The 22,533-nt window shown below is 43.1% G+C and overlaps 1 protein-coding gene across 9 annotated transcripts in view; it reads left to right on the top strand.

The window, feature by feature from the left end:
* Positions 1–22,533, top strand: part of Osbpl3 (oxysterol binding protein like 3) — a 177,513-nt gene that overhangs the window by 139,529 nt on the left and 15,451 nt on the right. For all 9 annotated transcript variants that reach the window (XM_047561750.1, XM_047561751.1, XM_047561757.1 and 6 more), the window contains 3 exons: positions 15,616–15,679; positions 19,000–19,078; positions 20,854–20,998. In XM_047561750.1, coding sequence (XP_047417706.1) covers positions 15,616–15,679; positions 19,000–19,078; positions 20,854–20,998 — 288 coding nt within the window. The remainder of the gene's footprint in view (positions 1–15,615; positions 15,680–18,999; positions 19,079–20,853; positions 20,999–22,533) is intronic.

Genomic DNA, 22,533 nt, shown 5'->3' with positions numbered 1-22,533 from the left:
TTTCTCCCAACCTTGCGTGTCTGTGCTAACCAGCCAACTCATCCCACATGAATGCCTTCGAATTGAACCCATCTGAGGAGAATGAAGGAGAATGCCAGGGTGTGTGAAGGTTTCATGCTGATACCTGCCAGTGTGGCTGTTCCTGTCTTGTGGAGACAGTGTCCTTCCTCTTGGGCATGTTCATCCTTCTGGAGTTTGGGACTTTCTTTGCTTCCCTGTGCCTCCCTACAATGAGTACAGGCTTCTGAATTACTAATGTTATAAACTGAGTAGGACCCCCAAATCACTATTTTTCGTGAAATCTTATCCTAGGAAAGAACTGATGGACAACTTATCCCTAAACTAAGGGACCTGGGAGTAAACAAGTAGGCTTTTTGACTGGGTTTTCTAGATCACAGAGTCTGTGATTTGAAAAGTGATATCCATCTCTTTGCTACCAACCCGGGATTGTGTTGCTTTGTGATTTGGGTGGATGTGTGAATGTCTGAGGTGGCCAGTGTGCCCAGATGGTTGAAGTAACTGCTACTTCAGAGTTTGGCCACATGGATGCTTGCTTCTCTGTGTTGTTTCTCATCTAAAGAACTAACAACACAATATCACAGTCACTCCTGGTCAGAAACCAGAGAAAGGCACTTCTTGTTCAGATTTTCTTATCACAGTGAAGTATTAGGTTTGTAGAGTGCTTTAGCATTTCAAACAAATACCTGATCTTATTTGAGGCCCAGAATCACCCTGTGTGGCAAGGTACAGATTGGCCACCTGAGAGGCCCCCATGGCCTGAGGATCGAGGTTTCCAATATCTGAGCTAATACTGGGTCCCAGGCCCCTCTTTCTATCCAATGTCCTTTCTCCCTAACTCTTTTTGGGGTCTCTTCTGTAGGTTTGGTTTTTGAGCTCAATAGTCGTGGGTGTGAAAATAGCTTTTTTATACACTGTTCAGTCGTGAGATTTGCCGTCTTTGTGATGCTGGTCTTGAAAATCAGGATCAGGTCCTTGTTGCCCCAAGTTGAAGATTAAAAACCAGAGAAATGCTGAGGCAAGAGTAAAAAGTAAAATTTATTTAAGAAACAGAGCAGAGAGAGAGAGATACAGAGGCAGAGGAGAGGAAAAGAGAGAGAGAGAGAGAGAGAGAGAGAGAGAGAGAGACACCTCCAAAGAGAAGGGGACCCACAAAGCCCCGAGTGAGTGGGGCGTTTTTAGATTTCAGGTTTCCTTTCTTCTCATGCTATGAAACCAAATGTGACCAAAAGGCCAGAAGAGAGTCACAGGGGGTGTTGTTTGTGTTAGAAAGTGGGACCCTTCCCCTCCCCTAGAGGCTTTAGCAAACAGGTAATGGGGAGTGTTTATTGCCCATTTCCTTCTCTTTGATCATCACCTATCTGTCCTTAGCCCTGGTTTCATTCCCCCCTCAGTTTAAGGGAAATGGGCAATGACTGCTCTGACTGCTTCAGACTGAGAGGGAGCAACATGGAGCAAGCAGTTGGGTTTCCCTTTTAGGAATGTTTTGGGTCACTCAAGGGGTCTGTGGCAAAAGACAGCTTGTGGCTCCAGTGCAAAGGCTCCAGTGGGCAAGGCAGAGGCCTCACTGCCTCTTTTCACCCAACCTTGGTGGTCACATAGTATCACCTCCATCATATTTTATTGTTTGAAGTAGTTGCCAGTCTATCCAGGTTTCCAGGCTGGAGATGTAAACCTGACACCTTGACAGGAAGCATGTAAAGAGTTCACAGCCATTTCTAAAACCCCTCACCACTAAGTGTTGGAACCAAAGCCTAGAATCCCTATGGAAGGCAGTGTTATCTTATTTCATCACCCTTTGGGCCTCATTTTCATGGATGTGTATCTTTCACTTTTGTGAGAAATCAGATCTCTGGCCTCCCTGTCATGCCTGGAATGTGCTTGCAACATGGTAGCAGAAAGCTCTGCCTCCTTTCCTGAATTCAGTGTTTATCATGGATTATGCCAGTTTGAGAAAGGAACTTGGCAGTGGTCAGACCAGTGGCAGGGAACCTTCCTAATGTTCTGAACATTGACAGAACCCATGTTCTGTTCAGGGCAAAGCAGTTGGGCACAGAATAACAGGCCACAACTGGGCTCGCATGCCCAAAGCCGTGACCCGCACCAAACTTCCACCTATCCCATGGCACTTCTTCTCCTTAGGATCTCATCCGCTGGCCTTAATGCTTATTCCAGAGTATAACAGTTTTCTGGAAAGACTCAGAGCCAGGGAAAAGCAGCAGGTACCTGTGGATGCAGATTGAAACATGTTTTTTGGACTGAAGGACTCCTGTGAGAAACTCCTGGACCTCATCAGGGGTCTTTAGAAAATTAGGTGGGTGGGTGCCAGGACCTTAGCTCAGGGCCCAGAGATATTGGGACTTGAGATTCACTGGCACTGGGAAGTTGAAGTGGTCACAATGTGGAATGCCAGGACTCTGATGTCACCCTACACACCCTACATCCTATCCAGCAGGACATCAAAGCAATTCAGAGTGACCCATGAGTATCAGAGGTGTGTCCTGTTTTGGCTGGTGTACACACCTGGGACTGAGTGCCAGAGGTGGTGCATCCTGCCCACCCCAGCAGAAACCAATGTGCCCCAGTGTCCTGTAGGTTGTCAGCTGTGCCCAGTAAACCTGTGCTTACCTGGAGTCACATCATCTCATCCTGTGACCCCAAATGAATTACACGTAAGAGAAAAAGAATGTGATGACCATATCCACTCCCATAGTGTCACCCAGGAGCAGCTGGCAGATCCCGTTGTAGTCTACTTTTGTGTGCATTGCCCAGGATGCAGCAGGACCTTTAGCTAAGCTTGATAATAATCACTCTACCTTTATTGAGCCCTGATTATGTTTTACACATTAGAAACTATGTGCATTCTCTGTTTTAATCAACATGCCAATCCTGAACTTAAATATCAAGTATCCCAAACATGAGTACTGCTAATTATGCATTGTTTATTCATGGGTGACTGATAAGTCTGGAAAATGCTGATAGTCTAAACAGTGAGATAAATGGTAATTCTCCAAGAAAGGAATCTACGTAGAATTTTCCAACCATACTTACCCATAGAACAATTTGGAGTAACTGGGTATTTTAAGGAACACAGATTTGAAGATTAAGCAGGTGGTATAGAAGTGAATCAACAGAAAATATGGTATCCTATGAGGAGTGGTCTAAGAAGCATTTTGGAAATAGGTAAAGTTTAAGCCACCGTGGTGGAACTCATGCCACTGTGTTTGAAAATGGACACTCATGATATGCACGGATGACCAGTGACTCCTGAAGGTAGCTATGGTTTATCCTTAGAAGTGTGGCATCTACTTTAAAACTCTCCAAAGAAGGCTACGATAATATCACAGAGTAAGGAGCTTCATCTGCTTCTCACTCCCAGCCACTGCACAAGGTAGAAAGATGCTGAGCCACTGAGATGTCCCAGGCTGCCCTTCTGCTGAGTCCACCTTCTCCAAGGATGTGGAGGCTCTTCCTGAGTGCAGCACTACATGGAGCCCAGGACCAAAGCTACTAGGTATATTGACACACCAGGACCCATATAGGCTGCACTCTAACCCTCACTGTTTTTCTAAATATGCATCCTAAACACACCCTTCTTTCCTTTCTCCTTCTGATATCAAAATATTTCAGTCTGCTTTTGTAGCATTTATACATCTGTTATACAACTTCATATTTATTCCACCAAATGCCTTTGAAGAACTCCCATTTGTGATTAAAATATTTCACATCTTCTTAACTCTAATGATTCTGGTCAGATGAAAATGACCATATGCTTAGGAATTGTGACAGGTCAGGAAGGAAATTTCGTTTTACACCACGTGGAGCAAAGGTGGCCTTAGTTAAACTCAATACTTTCTAAAACCAGGCCTTATTTGAAAATGGTGTAATCACAAAAGTTAGCATACTCATTAATTATATATTCATGAAATTTGTGGGATGTGGCAAGCATGGGTCTAGAGCAATCTTGAACTTATAATGTAAATTGAACCTTTAGTTCGCTCTGAGGAACCTACTGCTGCCCACATTTCACATTTGTGAAAACAAGGCAGAAGGAATTTTGGCTCAGATGGCCTGGTGTCCAGAGTCGTCTGTGTTAGTAAGAAATTCTCAACAAACAAAACCTTTTGCCATTTTTAGAGTTTAATTGCCATTTCTATGACCATGGACTTGATAAGCACAGAGCATTTTCAACCAAAACAGCACATGGCCCATTATAGGGCTGCCTTCTTACCAACTCTCCAGGAGATCCTTGGAAACATTTTGCTAGGGACAAAATTTTTTTAATGGAACCATGTTGTTATAAGACTAAGTTTAAAAAATCGAACTATAAAACTTAGAGTTTTTAAAAATGCTTCCAACTAAAATCATTATCAAAATGCTGCGAAACTAAAATTCTCACAGCTATTTTACATATTCAGAGCGATTTTCTGGATAGATTTAATTGGGGAAAATCTGTATATGAACATGATAATACTCTATTATCTCTTGATCCTTACCAGTAATATATATGATTAAAACAGCATGATAGTATGTTTAGTTTAATACTTTTTTCTGACTCAAGGTGAAAAAGAGCTGTTAAAATGACACATGGGACCTCTTCTTTGTAAAGGTGTCAATTTCTGAGCAGTACAGGGAAGGACAGGAAGAAGCTGCCAGAGCAGCTCTGGGAGTTTTAGGGCTGCAGAGATGCCAGGACTGGAAGGTGCATGAAGCCTCCTTTCCTAACCTGAGCATTTCTTATTTGTGTGCACTTCACTTACAAAATTCACTGTCAACAGAACCCAAATATAAGAGCAATTCCATGTCCGAGCACTATGCTTTTATGTATGTAGCTTGCCTGAGAGTTCACATCTCTGCTCCCCAAATCCCATGTGTGGACTCTCCACAACCTTTAGCTGTGACCAGGAGGAGCTTTAGGGTGAGCAGGCTGCATGGCATGAGGTGAAGCACCCAGTCACTGCTGCAGGCAGGCCTGCCCCTGGCCATGTGCCCACCTCTTACTTCCTGCATTTGGGTTTATGAAGATAAAGAACATTGTGGAGTCTCCAATGCCTTGCCAGAGGTGTCTTCAACAGCTGCAACCCACCCACCCGCACACTTCATGGAGGCACCTGAAGACCAGGAAAAGGATTCCTTCTGGCTAAAGTGACCAACTCAAAGTGAATCTAGGGGAGAACCTCCATCTACAATAGGTCAAGGGGAGCTAGTCTTCATCTACATTGGCTCAAGGCTTGTGAGTCCCCATCTACAATGGCTCAAGGTGAGCGAGTTATCTACACTGAGCAGGAGAGGAGGGAATCGTCCTAGAAAGGAAGGTTGCTGGACTCTGGCCTTTGCCCTGAGAATGCCTTCTATTAAAAAAAGAAAGAAAAAAGAAAACTTGGCATTTTAAAAATTTTTGAAACATCAATTTATTATACAATCTGTGAAGAAAAGAAATAAAAATAAATTTCTCCCTAAGCACGGGAGAAAGGACCAAGAGCAGGCAGGGAAGTGTCCCAGGGAAAAGTCTCTACGAGGCGTCTTCGCAGGTGGGGGCAGAGGAGACTCCTGGTGGATCCAGATGCGCTCCTGGGCAGAGTCCTGAGCCGGTTGGCACACCTCAGGGTCTCCTGGCTGTCCGCTGGTTTCCGCTGGTCTTGGCTGGGCATTTCCTCTGGAGCCACTCTGTTCTTGAGCACTGACGGACCGAAGCACGGTACACAGAACAGCTGTCTGAAGCAGCTGGAGATCCTCCTCCTCACCCTCTTCCAACGCCCGATGCGATCCTGTGACTGTTCCGTGGAGGTGCCTGGGGAGGTTGAGCTGCCCTCTTCTGCGACCCCGCTCCTGAAGCTCAGGGACGGGTCGGGGCTGCTGGGCACAGGGTCGGGCTGGGAGGCCAGGCTGGGAGGGGGTGGGTCCACGTGGAAAAGCGGAGGGGAATGGCAGGCACGCTGGCACTGCCACCCCCTCCTGCCAGGTCCCCCTGGCCTCGTCCGGCTGCTTGCTGCTCCCGGGGCGAGGGAAGGGCAGGCTCGCTGGAAACACCTCTGGGGAGGAGGGTGCGGGGAGGCCCAGGGCCTGGGCGAGGCCCGAGCCCCCGACGCTGCACGGGCTTCACCTGGCACTGGCAGCCCGCGCCCTGGCTGCGCTGGTGCTTGAGCAGGATATACGTGGCCATGGCGTTTGTCATACCTCTTAGTTGACAGGACACCCAGATGTCGTAGGGGTCGTAACCCAGGTCGAACATGGTGGTGACGATGGCGGGGTCTGGGAGGAGTGGGGGGCGCCTCGCCAGGACCGGGTGACGCTTCTGCGCCCTGGCTCAGCCACGGTGCCCCAGCACCTGCTCCAGGGTGGGCCTCTGTGCAGGGTCCACCGTCAGCATCTCCCGGATGAGACTCTGAGCGCCCTGGGAAAGGTGCGGGGGCACGTCGTAGCGCCCTCGGTGACCCGCTGCCTCACCTCGCGGGGCCGTGTTGGCCAGAAAGGCGCGGCTCCCGGTCAGCATGAAATAGAGGACGACGCCCAGGCTCCAGACGTCGGCCGGGGGGCCCTCGTAGTCCTCCCGCAGGGCCACCTCTGGGCGGAGTAGAGGAGCGTGCCCCAGAACCTGCTCAGCTTCTGCCCGGGGCTGACGCGGGTACTCAGGCCGAAGTCGATGAGCTTCGCCTGGCCCCTGGCGTCCAGCACCACGTTCTCCGGCTTGAGGTCCAGGTGCACGATGCCCTTCTCGTGGCAGTGCCGCACGGCTCCCGCGATCTCTCGGAACAGCCTGCGGGCCTCCTCCTCCGCCAGGCCTCCGGGTTCCGGGACGAGGCTCCGGAGATGTCCCCCACCTGCATGTTCCATGACAATGTACATGTACCTGTTGGTCTCAATGACCTGGAAGAGCTGGATCACGTTGGGGTGGTCCAAGCTCGCCATCAGCTCAGGTTCACATAGGAAGGGGAGGGTCCAGACTCTCTTTGCCATGACCTTCAACCACAACCTCTGTCCCCGTGAGGCGATGGCGGGCGAGCTTCACCTTGGCGAAGCCGCCTTCCCCAATGTCCTGCAGAACTTCATAATGGTCCGTGAGGGCCGGCTCGTAGGAGCCCGGCCCCTGGGGCTCTACACTGCTCTCACTACTCTCGCTGCTTATCCTAAAACGGAACACCATCTTAGGATGCTAGCTAAAAAAAAAAATAATAAACTAAAACAAATAACCAAAATAAAAAACCAAAAATGAAAGCAAGCAAAAAAACAAAGGGAAAAAAAACCCAAATCAAAAAACCAATCTCCAAAGACCACAACCACCAGCCACCAACCACCAACCGCCAACCACCACCAAACGCACTATCTATCTGGGAGTCCGACAGGTCACCACCAAGAGCTTCCTGTACTTATGGACAAAAACCCACCTGCGGCCACTCTCTTATATACCTGCTGTTTGAAATTCCCTCACAATGACCCCTTATGAGGTCAGAGCAAGCAATGACCCAGTCACACCTGGACATAACCTCCAGTGGTCATCTCACTTTGGGACCTCCAGGACCTTTTCCACTTTCATAATGCAAGTAAAAAAGGACTCTGGAAGGTTTTTTGCTTTAGTGTGTTATGAAGATTGATACTTAGTTGTTTAGAAATTAAAATTTCATTTCGAGTCTGAAAATCTGTACTAACTTTGTGACTTTGGAAGACCTCATCATATCCACACTCAAGGATTCTGCTGCTTTGCTGCCCTGATCTGAGCAGCTTTCCTCCCTTGGCCCTTCCTCCATGATGACTACCTCACCTCTGGCCAAGCAATGAAGTCAGCTGTCTATGAAGTGAGAGCCCTGAAAGTGATAGCCCCAGAGAAGCTTTTCTTCCTCCAAGCTGTTCTTGTTGGGTGTTTTAGTCACAGTGACCAAAAAACTAATTAAAACACAGATACATCGTTGTACCCAGCTTGACAAACGTACTGTGTGTGTGTGTGTGTGTGTGTTGCTGGGAACTGAACCAGGTCCTTGCACGTACTGGAGACACTCTCTTAATGTGCATATCCCATATGTGGGAATAGAGCTTCCTGTCCTAACTAGCTCTCAGTACTGTTATAAGTGAGGCTGAACCCGTCAACAGGAATTTGGAGGGAGACACACATTCAAACCACTGCACCCAATAAACAAGAGACTATGAAGTTGGTCCCTGAGGTGCCCTGTATGTGCCCCTTAGATAGATCCCTGGTAAAGCAATTCATGACAATTACAAAAGCTAGTGCTACTTTTGTTTCCACAAGATGTAAGAGAATAATGTATCAAAACACCCCAATTTTATTCTTCGGTATTGAATAAATTTATAATACTGCAACATCAATAACTGAAGGGAAAGGGTTGGAGAGGTATAGAAGCCACACGTGCACTACAGAAGTCATGTTGCTGTAGATTCACATCAGAGCAGCATCTCTTTCTCATGTTAATGGAACCCCCATGGGAAGCACAAAGAAATACTGGTGGAACATATCCAAAGGAGATAAGGGAATTCAATGTTTTACTATAATATCTATGGAGGGAAGATTATTGTATAATGAAGTAAGTCATATTGAATCAAAGCTTGTGCTGCTCTTCTTGTAAGGACACTAGCCAAGCCAAACCAGGGCCCCGCCCTGATCCTCCTATAAATACACAACTACTCTGGACCAAGGGCCATGATAAACATTGAAAGTCTCTCACATGTCAAAACAACTATGCTATAAGCTCTTCTCCTAACTCTAACTATCTTGAGTGAGAACAGGACTGGATCTTGTATAATTTTGGATGCCCAGCACCTAGTACAGAACTAAAACCCTAGGAGATTTTCACTTAATGTTGGAATTGTTTTTTTGTTTTTTGGGTTTGTTTTTTGTTTTGTTTGTTTTGTTTTTGATTTTGTTTTGCTGGATGTTGGACAGTTAGGCAGATGGACAGATAAATGATTAGGTGGAGGCATGAATAAATGGAAGGCATGAAGGTGAATAGGTAGATTATGATTTTAATAACAGTCTTGAAAGTCAGGATCTGGTCCTTGTTCCCCTGTTCAATACTAGAGAAACACCAAGACAAGAGTGAAAAGTAAATTTTATTTAAGAGACAGACCAGAGAGAGAGAGAGAGAGAGAGAGAGAGAGAGAGAGAATCAGTCCTCCAGGAGGAGGGAATCTAGAGCTGGTACCTGTGAGTGTGGGAGTGTCTTGCTCCGTTTAGATTTAGGGTTTCCTTCTCCTCACTATGTGACCAAAAGGCAGGAAAAGAGCTATCCAGGGGTGATTGCTTGTGTTGGAAAGTGAGGTCCTTCCCTTCCCCTAGAGATGTTAGCAACAGGGGATGGGGAAGTGCTATCTAGTTATTCCTTTTTTTTTTTTTTTTTTAATATCAGCTATTTGTCTTTTTCCCCTTGTCAATTGACACTTAAAACCTTTCCTGTCCAAACTAACATAGGTCTTTATTCTCTCCTGCTGCGGGTGGGGTGTGGCCTTTGTGAATGAGAGACTGTCAGTAATAAGTCATAAACATTCTGTCCTATGTTCCACCCCTGGGGCTATTCCAGCTTGTCAGGGCTTTTCTTTGTGCCCAGAAACCTGAATCAGCTTCAGCTTTCTAAATAAACCCAGAATAGGGGGACTGGGAAAAGAATCCTTTTCCCTTTGCCCGTCAGGGTTGTTCCTTGCGGGCTAGCATGCTGACTTTGACGTTGCTAAGGGAATAGATGGCACAAAACTTGCAGTTAGCCATGCTGCTTTTCTCCTGCCTTTGAGAGGGTTTGGAGTTGAAAAGACACACAAGCTGTGATCTTGTAAGTACCCACTAACCAATGATGCCCCTGGAGCTGTGATCTAAAAGTAGCTTTTCCTCTGTGTACATGAGACTTGAGTTATCCAAATCCTTATCCAAACAATTGTAAACCATTTATATACCCAACTGACTACTGTTGAGAGTTTGTGTCGAAATGCTGAATGTGGTTATTAAAAGTTACTAAAATGCAGGGGAAGAAGTCACTGAACTGTGGGACTCAGGTGAGGTCTTTTCCCCTTTGTTCTCTGGGCTCAATTCTTCCTTTCCTTTTGCTCATTTGCAGAACTCTTAGCATACTTTTTTGGCCAGATGTATAAGTGCCTCTATCTCTTCTGTACATGCATGTGACCTATGTGGATAGTTCTTTTCCCTATTAGTGACAATTATTTACTACTGATCAAAGTTGCACTGACTTTAGAGATACCATCACAGGGGAAATTAAAGCAGTTCAAATAAAACTAGTATAACCAAATAGAAGGTAATGAAGCCATTGCTTTGCTCTCTTTTTTTTTTTTTATACTGGGATTGAACTCAGGGGTGCTTGACCGTTGAGCCACATCTCCAGCCCTATTTTGTATTTTATTTAGAGACAGGGTCTCACTGAGTTGCTTAGCACCTAGCTTTGCTAAGGCTGACTTTGAACTCGTGACCCTCCTGCCTTGGCTTCCGCCGCTGGGATTATAGGCCTGCGCCACCGTCGCCCGGCTTGGTTTGCTACATTTCTAAGTGATCCTTTGTATTTGGGGATTTTTGCAAGAAGTTGTATGTTTATAAGTGATTAACTCGGAACACAGGAATAGGGAATATAATTGGCAGTTGCATTCACACCCACATCAGCAGTCTCCTTGGCATCATCTTTAGTAGCTGTTTGATTTATAATCCACATCCATCCATCAGCAAACACCAGGGGCCTCCCTTCCGAAGCCAGCCATTCCCACTGCTGTGCCCCATGGTGCTGGCCACCAGCCCATGCCTCCACCATCAGTGACTGAGGCTTTTGCACTGGACCCACAAACTGCTCCCTTTCCACAGAAGCCAAACAGAAGCAAATCTGCTTTACACTCTCCACCCACTTCTCAAATAACTTGAAATCAAATCCAGAATCCGGGCCATGCCCACCAAGCCCTCCGAGGCCAGCCCAGCCACCTGCTTCTTTGCATTCTCCCTTCTCTCAGCTGCAGCCACGCTGGCCTTTTTGCTGCTTCGGATTCATTCACACCATTTTCCAGCCCTTGGCATCGGCAGTGTCCTCTGCCTAGGATGCACTTCTCCCAGATACCCACGTGGTGAGCTTCCTCGTTTCCCTGAGCCTCAGAGGTTTCTACTGTTAGACAGCCCTGCCCTGCTGTCTGGAATAGCCCTCATGCCCCACCCCCGCACCTCCCTCACCCCCTGCTTTGTCTTCCCTAACACCTGTCTCTACTGACAGACTAGGTGCTTATTGTCTTGTCTGTCTGTCCTCTTCTGCCCTAAAATATAAACTATAAAGGTGAGGGATTGGGTTTTGTTTATCATTTTATCCCCAGAGACTAGGACAGTGCCTGACACCTCAAGGTCAGACAGTAAATGTTTGATGAATGACATGGAAAGAATGGACCCTTAGTCCCCTCCCTAGGTGATTGTTTTACCTGGTATGTGTTCTCTTTTCACACTCTGCCCTATGCTGTTGTAGGGTGTCAGGAACAAGAGGGCTTTTGTAACTCTTTCTCTGGTCAGTCACAGAAGAAAAGTGATATATATGATTTTTTTTTAAACTAAAATAGAAAAACTTACAAAATCAGTACATATTTTCTCATCTGCTTCTCCTTTGACCACCTAACTCTTACATAAAGTACATTCAAAGCATTAATCAAAATGATTAGAGCAGGGTAAAGAAAGCCTCATATATACAAATAAATAATAAATTATAAAGTTCTTTAGAATCAGAGGAATTGCAGTGAGCCTCCTAGGAAGAAAGATACATGTCTTGCCATGTGCAGAGGCTATAAACCCAGCGGCTCAGGAAGCTGAGGCAGGAGGATCACAAGTTCAAAGCCAACATCAGCAACTTTGTGAGACTCTAAACAACTTAGTGAGACCCTGCCTCTAAATAAAATGTAAGAAGGACTGAGGATGTAGCTCAGTGGTTAAATGCCCCTGGGTTCAATCCCTGGAGAGGGAGAAGAGAGGAGAGGGAGGGAGGGAGGGAAAGAAAGAAGGAAGTAAGGAAGGAAGGAAGGAAGGAAGGAAGGAAGGAAGGGAAGGAAGGAAGGAAGGAAGAAAGGAAGAGAAATAAGTCATATAAATATTTGCACAGTGAAACCATATACTAATTGAGTCCTTAGGAATCCTTATAAATTAGAATTTGCTTTTCTTTAGAGAGGAAGCAATGAAGAAGGAAAATAGCTAGAAGGCCTGCCTGTTGGCTTATAGACTGAGTGTCTCCTTCTGGGACTGAAACAATTCAGACTCAAATGCATCTTTTTTTTTTTTTGTCTGAATTAAGATATAATAAGAATAGAGACCAAACCAAATCCCATACAAAGACAGGTTAGATTGTGTTCATTATTCTCTACTCCAGCAGAAAGACTGCCATCACCAAAGATTAAATGATTAACTCTGAATTATCCTTTTCCATGGGCATTCAAGCTCTTCAGAGCCTTAGAATTCTATTTTCAAATTGGCTGGCATCCCCTGCCACCTGTGGTGCTAGGAGTCGAAGAGAACGATGAGAACAGATGTTAGAATCACAGCATTTTGCAGCCAAGAGAGATCCTCGGACCTCATTTACAGAGAGATCAATGAGATTCAGAGAGGTGGGAAAAGTCAGATTCAAAAAACTCTAAATGTTCACGGAAAGGGACCATAATGATGTGCGGTGTCTTTGAGAGGGCAAGAGCTCAGCTTCAAGAGGAGGCACAGAAAGGTGCTGGGACAATGAGAAAAGAGCACTGGATTTGGGAGTACATGCTGCTCTGTCACTCATTAATGGTGTAGCATGGAGCAAGTCTTTGCTGAGGAGACCCTCACTTCCTATTTATAAAATAAAGTGAATGAAGGCGCAGGGTCACCACAAGAACCAAGTGGAAATACCTTCACGCACTCAGAAAAATTAAAATCTAGCCTCTGCTTAATCCTGGTCAGTGTGCAGTTCTGTACACATTTTAAATGTGTGGTCTCTCTGTGTTGCCTGTTGGTGGCATTAGCCCTGTTTTACAGATGAGGTAACCGAGGCCAAGAGGGATTTAGAAATTTTCCCAAGAGCACAGAGATGATATTGCACAGTTAGGACCTGGATTGGTGGGACAACAGAAGCTCTCCCAACTTCCTGACCCTAGTGCAGCCCATGGTGCATGATCCAGAAACGTTTCACAAATAAGTGCTGTTGGAGGAAATGTATTCAAGCAAAGAAGGCATCCTTTGTAAATTTCCCAGAAAGCTTTATTAACTTCTTAAAAAGAAAGGTGATGTGTGTAAAACCATTATCAAAGACCCATTTAACCTGAAGGGAAATGAGCAAAATCACTGATACGTGAATGTTGGTAGTCATTTAGGAAACATCTATTGGGCCCATCTAAGGCCACTCTGCTAAACATTGGTTTATTAATCTGACACAATAGTTTTTTTTTTTTTTTAAATCAAAGTTGTATTTTATAGGATGTATATTTAACAGCATAATAGTTTTTTTTTTTTTAAATTGGAGCAATATAGTTATACATAGTAGTCAGGTTCATTCTAAACACAATAATACAGCATGCAATTCAATTTCAGTTCATGTTTCCTACATTTTCCCTCCCCTGATTCTCCTGCTATACTACTGGTTTTCCTTTCACTTATCTATTTATTTTGATTGGTTCTTTCTACTTATACAAAAAGGTGAAATTCCCTGTCATATATATATATTATATAAATTTATATATATATTTATATACATAATAATATATATATACACAATATATATATATGCGCACATAGCATGATTTTTAAAAATTCATTCTGCATTTCTTCCCCTTTTAATCCCTCCCTCTCCCTAGCTCTCCTCCTATTCTATGACCTCCCCTATAGCTCTATGATACCTGATCCTGCCCTCCTCCTTTCTTTATTTTGCTTTAGCTTCCACATAGGAGAGAAAACATTCAACCCTTGATTTTCTAAGCTGACAGGTCATCTTTTATGACTCATGTGAATAGTACATCTATCCTGTTTTATGGAATTTATTGTATTACAGAATACGTGCCTAGTTTTTATATACTCTGTTTGCTTTGATGTTTAAATTTGGCTAAACCTATAACAGATGCCAAGTTCTTGATCCAGGCTATAATGCTCTCCTCCCCCATTATTATATTGTTTCTATGGGATGAATATAATCTACTTTATAATAATCCACTTAAAATATGTCTCCATTATGGGGTGAGGAGAACATTCCCTAACTTCCCTCCCACTCCACAGTGGGGTAGTGAAGTTGTGGGGGGGCAGATAAGGACTGTCTGACCTGGATTTATTTTTATATAATCCCATGGTTAAAAGTTAACTCTGCTTGTTTTCATTGAGAGCTTTCCGAGTGAGAGAAAGGAGCAAGGAGATGCATCATTTTGTAATATGAAGTACTTCCAAGTGTTTGGATTAAAAAACTCAAACAAAAATCAAAGGCAAACACAGATTTGCTTTATAGGATGTAGATTTCTAAGTCAATGTTTAAAATTGCCCTGGAAAATCCCACAGGACAGTGAGGGACTGTCATTCTTAGGCATGTGGGAACTAAGGGAAACATACCCACACCTGTCCATCCCAGGCTGGCTTCAGTATTCTGAGTGCTTTATGTGTTTGATAACGTGTGCAGCTACTTAAAACTTTTGTTTTGAGGTGGGGGGGGGGGGTTGAAAACAATTGAGATAATCCAGAAACACTGAGTTTCCCCTCTTCTTCTTCACTAACTACCAGTGTTTGAGGAAATGTTTCTTAATCTTTCTGACTTCAGTTCTTATGTTTACAATATGAAGACTTTGGGCTAGATACACTTAAGATACTACTGCTAAGAACTAGCTAAATCAGAGAAATTTCTGGAAACCCAACAACTACCAGTATGGTTTCACCCAGTGCTGAATGATGGTAACAGAACATGTTCCTTGAATATTACTAAGATAACAGGAAAATGGAAGGAGAGCCATTTTCTCTTTAGCTTCTTAATTAGTGGGTAACACAAATAGGAACCTCACATCAAAAGGTAGTCTCTGTTATAGGAATTGCCTTTTCTGCGACATAATTACTTTTTATTCAAGATATTTTTTATTTTGACAAAAACCCCCACAATTCTTAGCAGTTAATGAACCTTTCTATAATTGTTTAGCTCTTTTATTATAGAATTTTTTTTTTGAAAGTTATCTTGGATCAGTCTTCTTGTAGGTGATTTGAAGAGGCTGAGCCCAACGGAGAGTGTTTTTGTGTTGCTTAGAAGTTTCATGTTAAATGCCTACTTCTTTGAAGTTAAAGCCAATGTCAGATCATTGGGTTTATGAATGGGCAGTCCTCAAATGACTCTGTTTTTATTTTTACACCTTTCAAATACCTCTCTATCCTCATCATTTGCTACTGGGATATGCTCCCAGGGAGGCTTCTAGAGGTTTCCGGACAGCTTCCATTAACAACTTTCTGCACCCTGATCAAGCTGATCGAGTCAGAGCTGTCTGTATCAGGAGCGCCCTCTTGAGGACAGTCTTGTTGAAGGAAACTACAGAGGTTTTCTTTCAGTGAAACCCTGTACTGTGTCACATCTCAGAGCAAGGAGAAAGGAATAGATTTCATGAGATACAACATTTGTTAATTTTTGGCTTTTCTGTCTCCATTAGGTTAGCCACCATCCACCTATCTCTGCATGTCACGCCGAATCTGGAAATTTTGTTTTCTGGCAAGGTAATGTGCTAATGTATTTGACTTTCATTTTATGTAATGGTTATAGATTTATTTGATTCAGGAATTTCTATGAATGCTTGCTAAGGTCAAAATAGCCCCAAGACTTAGGTCTCATTAGAGGACCTGGTCCATTTGACATTCTCACCTCTCATCTCTGAATAGTAGTTGATATGTCAATTGTTAATTGATATTGAGTAATTTATTTTAATTGATATTAGTTTGATATTTTCAAGGAGATCATTTAGTTTTTCCCTTTAAAAAAAATCCTCCATCTTTATCTGGGTCACCACTATTTATTCCTGTAACTTTTTCTGTATTTTATTCCATGGCCACTTATTATGCTTCACTTACCTCAAGAGACACTAAATATTTCCAGCTGTTTATCAGAGTACAGACAGCAAAGGAAGTTTTGCTTTCAAAACATTTAAATTTTATTTCTGAAATCATTCTTTATATTGCTGACTTCTTTTTCATTTTAAGATTGTTATCCCTAAAATTTTGTTCGGTTTATATTTTGGATGGGAAAGCATAGTAAATTATTGTCAAGAATAAACAAGACTATAAATATTTCTTAGATGGGTGAATTAATTTTGCTAACATCTTCATTCGTGAAAAAAATTGGATTCTACTGTAGGAGTAAAGTGCATATGAGCAGGCTGGGTTTTCAAACAGTGAGCACATATCAGTTTTTAAGGCATTTTTCTCTACTCACAATGATGTCACCTGATTTCCCACATTGCCTATAGATCTTTGTAAAACTCAGAAAGTACAAAAAAGTTGACTGTGACTCCATTGCCACCCCCTTCCCCAGCCACCCAGTCTCTCTGTCTGGAGATAATTAATACCACTAGTTTAAGCTATTGTGACTTTCTTTCTCAGACTTTGCTATTAAAGTTTAAAATTGATTATATAATGGGGGAGGGAGGGGGGTGAGAGAAGAATGGAGGAACTTTATGTAGAGGGAAATGAGAGGGAGGAAGGGTATGAAAAATGGTGGAATGAGACAGACATCACTGCCCTATATACATGTATGATTACACGAATGGTGTGACTCTACATGATGTACAACCAGAGAAACGAAATTATGTACCCCATTTGTGTACAATGAATCAAAGTGCAATCTGTAAAAATTTTTTAAAAAGTTTAAAATTGAAACTCGATTTGAAATCTCTCTACCTTTCATCAAAACTCTCTGGAAACAATTCTCCTAAGGTCCTTAATGTCCTGATTGCTAAATCTCATAGGTAACTCTTCTTTGTTATTTTAAAGTTATGTTTTTTGTTTGTTTGCTTTTTTGTTTGGTTAGTGGAAGGGGTCCTCTCAAGGTGGGTCACAGTTTTCTCCTCACCTCCTTTCCTAATCATTCTTTTCCTGGCAGTCCTTCCTCCAACCTTTTTTCTGGATAATTCCATGTCTTTTCATAGGCCAGTGACTCTTAAATTACTTTTTTAATCATTAAAAAAAAATTTCTCTGTCTTTTAATTATGTTGTGTAGATCTTTACACTTATTGTGATTATAGATGTAGTTGTATTTAAATCTGCCCTCTTTTTATTTTTTTCTATTTGTCACATCTGTTCTTTGTTTCCCCTTTCCTTCTTTTTCTGCCTTCTTTTGTAATAATTAAATACTTTCTGTAACTCTTGTTTTATTCCCTCTGTGGGCTTATTAGCTATAGCTCTTTGTTTCGTGTCTTAGTTGTTACTTTAGGATTCATATTAAATATTACATATTACAATCTATCAATTAACATCATTTCACATATAGAATAAAAAGCTTAAAATATGCTTCCATTTTCCCTCTTCCTACCTTTGTGCTTTGTGTGTGTGTGTGTGTGTGTGTGTGTATGTATATGTATGTACTATTTTTGACATTTTACTTATGTATGTTGTAAACCATATCATACATTGTTAGTTTTTATTCAACAACCAGTTATCTTTTATCCTTTAGGTTACAATTTTATTGAGATGTAATCCACAGACATAATAGACAATTCACTCCTTTAAAGTGCACAATTCAGTGGGTTTTATTATACTCACGAATTTGTGTGGTCGTTAGCACAATTAATTCTAGAACATTTCCATAACTCCAAAAATAAACATCTTTAGCAAATACTACCCCTTCCAATTTCCCTCAACATCCCCTAGCCTTAGCCAACTGCTCATTTACTTTCTGTTTGTGTAAATTTGCTTATTTGGGGGCATTTCATATAAATAGAATGCTATAGGATGCAGTCGGCCCTCCTGGTCTCAGCCTCAGCTCTCAGCTGGGCCACAGCCAGGGCTCACCCTGGCTTCCCTGCTTCCATCTTGCCTGCTACTGCAATCTGTCCATCCTAGGTGAATCAGACAGGACCTTCTCTATGGTCTTTGTTCTAATCATGTAACCTGGGTTGGACGTTAGAAAAACGTTGCAAGTTAGAAAAACCTGACATCATTCACAAATTCTCCTTTTCTTTCTTAATAAGGATCTAATTTTCCACTAAGCCTCTCTATTTCCATTCCTGTCGTATCTGTGGGATTACTGCTTCCCCGTGGCTATTGATGATTCACTTCATTCCTGTTTATGCCCTGGGCAACTACAATAACCTCTTGTTGTTGACTTGTTTTTAATTTCTTCTGACCTTTTCCCATTCTCCATGTTGCTTTGGTTTGCCTTTGCAAGGTTTGTATCCAGTCTCATCGGTTTTGTGTTTACTTTCCCTCAGTGTACACAAACCAGCTTTCCCAGCCAGACTTATGGAGCCCGGGCTGGGTTTTTTGTTGTTGTTTTGTTTCATTTTGTTTTATTCTCCCCGCCCCTTCCACCTGACTTTTTACTCTTCTCTCTAGACAATCGCAGATCCATAGGACAAAACCGCATTCTATTTTCTTATACCTCTGTCTGCTTGAATAAGATATTTCTTCTGCCTTTAAGCTGCTTTTTCTCTGCCTGATGAACTCCTGAATGTTCTTCAGAGCTCCATTTAGATGCCCCCTCTGATGAACCTCTTCTGATGTCCCCTCAGCATCTTGGCCATTCCTTCCTCTATCGTTCCCTTTCAGTTATAACACACTCACTGAATACCTGGCCTCTCTGCATGATCACTAATTTCTTCACTTCTGTCTACCTTTCACGCTATTAACTCTTCCAAAGGAAGGATTTCATCTTATGGTTTTAGTTTCCCTGATCCTGTTCTAGGTACCCATGAAATAATTTCCTGTATAATAACTGATTGTGAAGAAATTGTTCTATATAGTTGTTGATCATTTATCTAGCCTAAGAACTTTTTGATCTACCTCAATCTCCTACTAAATACATATTATTTGGTATTTCATTTCAGACGTGAGATGGAAAAACAAATTCTGGGGTAAATCCATGGAAATTGTTCCGATTGGCACAACTCATGTGACTCTGCCAGCGTAAGTTGTTCTTTTGTGATCAGGAACTTTACAGAATTTAGGACCAAGAACCCACTTGAGGGACAGGAAGCCCACCATCCCCCATAGCAATGAGAGTATGATTTTTCTTTCACTCTGTTTGACAGTGAGTTCAGATATTTCTCATTTGGGCAATCTCATTTTTTCTTTCCCTCAAGTAGAAATGCCTCCTGCAGAACAAGGTTCTCTGAATAGATGCTTTTTAAAAATTCACTTCTACTTTCTAACAAGGTTAAGAATGATAGTGTTTCTTTAATGTTGTTATCTTGCCTCACTGTCAAAATTCCTTTTGAAAAAGACATGATCTTAAAAAAATAAAAAAGACATGGTCTTGATCTTGCAGAGATTATTATTTTTTTCTTTTTTTATTGTAAACAAATGGGATACATGTTGTTTCTCTGTAACAACATGGAGTAAAGGCATACCATTGTGTAATCATAAATTTACATAGGGTAATGTTGTTTGATTCATTCTGTTATTTTTTCCCTTCCCCCCCACCCCTCCCACCCCTCTTTTCCCTCTATACAGTTATTCCTTCCTCCATTCTTGCCCCCCTCCCTAACCCTAACTCTAACCCTAACACTAACCCCTCCCACCCCCATTATGTGTCATCATCCACTTATCAGTGAGATCATTCGTCCTTTGGTTTTTTGAGATTGGCTTATCTCACTTAGCATGATATTCTTCAATTTCATCTATTTGCCTGCAAATGCCATAATTTTATCATTCTTTATGGCTGAGTAATATTCCATTGTATATATATACCACAGTTTCTTTATCCATTCATCAGTTGAAGGGCATCTAGGTTGGTTCCACAATCTGGCTATTGTGAACTGAGCAGCTATGAACATTGATGTGGCTGTATCTCTGTAGTATGCTGATTTTAAGTCCTTTGGGTATAGGCCAAGGAGTGGGATAGCTGGGTCAAATGGTGGTTTCATTCCAAGTTTTCTAAGGAGTCTCCACACTGCTTTCCAGAGTGGCTGCACTAATTTGCAGTTCCACCAGCAATGTATGAGTGTACCTTTCTCCCTACATCCTTGCCAACACCTGTTGTTTGCAGGGATTATTGATACTTATTTATAAGAAAAATGGATATGACCAGGGATTATGGAACCAGCCTGCCTCAGTTCCCATGCCCTCTCTGCCACTTGCTCATGGTGATACTCAGGCAGGCTGCTTGCCTTTCTTTGCCATCACCTGCTCCCTCACTTGTACCATGGGGACAACAAATCACCTTCTTCATAGGGCAGTTGTGAAGATTCAACAGATAATACATGTAAAGCACTTAAAATAGTACTTGGCACATGGCATGTGCTACCTAACCATTTTTTCTTATTACCATCTCTTTATAGGTATTGTTTAATTCCATAAGTAAAATCTGAGTGTTTTCTCATTGTATATGTAATGGATGAGTAGCAAACTGTATCAGACCCCCGAACTTCCTCCTGCCTTCTTCCCTCTCCTGGATCAACAACTTCACACAGGCTGCTTCTGGCTTGTAGTTGACTCTTCCATCAGAGGAGGGAACAGAAGGCTCCAGGAAACCACAGCTTCTAGCAAAGCCCCTGGTGGCTTCCAGAAGCACCTCCTCAAGAGCAGACGCTCAGAGTGCCCAGCTTGGCACAGTTGGTGCGATGTCCCTGAGTGGAGGGATGAGTGACACCCTGCCTGACTTATTTTGTAATGCAGCCAGTGTTCGTATCCACCTCTGCCTCCTCTGGGAATCACTACTACTTCTCTTCCCTCCTTTCTAGTTTTGGAGATCATTTTGAGTGGAACAAAGTGACTTCTTGCATCCACAACATCCTAAGTGGACAGAGGTGGATCGAGCACTATGGAGAGATTGTCATCAAGAACCTGAATGATGATTCCTGCCACTGCAAAGTGAATTTCATAAAGGTAATTAGGGGGTGGGGGGCTCTCTGAACTCTGATCCTGGAAGGGCTATGATCCGGGGCCTCAGGACACAGGGCAGCAGAGGATTCTTCCCCTTCCCCTTGGTGCCAACGTACAAGCAGAGCCAGCGGCTTCCCAACCCCAGCCCCACCTTTGTCACCTGAACAAGAGCCACCGCCTGTCCTGGCCTCTCTCCTTCCACCCTTACTCTCCTGTGATCTATCCTCAGTGCAAAGCCAGAGAAAGCCTTTTAAAATATGTCATCACTCCACAACTTGGGTGCACCTTGAAGACTTCATGCTAAATGAAGTAAGCCAGACACAAAAGGACTCATGCTGCAGGGGTCTGATCCTATGAGGTCCCTCAAGGAGTCAGACGCAAAATAAAGTGTGTCTGCCCCGGACTGGTGGGGGGAGGAATAGGGAGTCACTTAATAGGGATGAAACGTGCTGGAAATAGTGGTGACGCCTGTACCACATTGCGAGTGTCTCATACCACTGAGGTGTACACTTGGAAATGGTTAAATGGTGAGTTTCATGTTTGTATGTTTTACCATGAGAAAAGTCATGCCATGTTAGTCTTTTGAGCAAAATCCTCCAGCTCTTTCCCTCTTTTTCTGAATAAAACCCTGCGTCCTTACCAGGGCCCAAGGGTGCTGCACAGTCTGTACCCACTCCCCCCACCCCTTAGCACACTCGCATGCACAACACACACACACACACTCATGCGTACACACTGCCCTCATTCCTTTCCAACCTCAGCTCTACCACTATCTCATCCTTCCTCGCCACCTTTGGACCACTCTGCCCTCTCTCCTTCCTCACTTCCTTCTGCCTGGGCTGCTCCACCCATGTCCTACATTCCACCCCAACCTGTCTGTCACTCTTGTTCATCCCATTTCCTTCACTGTTTTTTGTTGCCATCTGATATTAGTTCACTAAGTCTTCTTTTTTGTTTTGTTTTGTTTTTCTGCCCTGTACACCTTTCTCACCATCCCTGACTCCACAAGAGAAAAAAACTGGGTCCATCTTAATCAGCCCCGCTGTCTGGGGCTAGTGGGTGCCTGGCACACAGCAGAGGCCCATAATACTCGGAGAATAAGTGGGAAGATTGGTCAGATTTTTTTTTTAAGTGTAGAAGTCTCTATCTTTCAACAGCCTAGATTTGAGGTTTCCCCTACATTCTCTCCCTCCTAGAATCCTTCTTGCCCTTGAAAATCTTTTGTACTTAAAATGGCCTTAAAGCATTGTCCTCCTCAGTGAATATTTGCATTTAACTAAGATCAAAATCATGAGCTGAGTGATGAGGTTCCAGTTGTGGAATTTCATGCAGTACCTCTCTGCTCTACCTGTAACCCATAGGGGACACTTACGATAAGATTGATTGGAGTCTTTATTATATCCTGTAAGTCAAATTGGGTTATAGAAAGATATAAAGCTAGTAATGACCTTATATTCAGGGAGAAATAAAAAGGACCCTACTTTGAAAACTTCACCTAAGCTCTCTGCAAAAAGAATCAAAAGACAACGCGGAGCAGG

Source organism: Sciurus carolinensis, chromosome 8, assembly GCF_902686445.1.
Source record: "Sciurus carolinensis chromosome 8, mSciCar1.2, whole genome shotgun sequence".
Lineage (NCBI taxonomy): Eukaryota > Metazoa > Chordata > Mammalia > Rodentia > Sciuridae > Sciurus > Sciurus carolinensis.
This window is presented reverse-complemented; position numbering and strand designations above follow the sequence as displayed.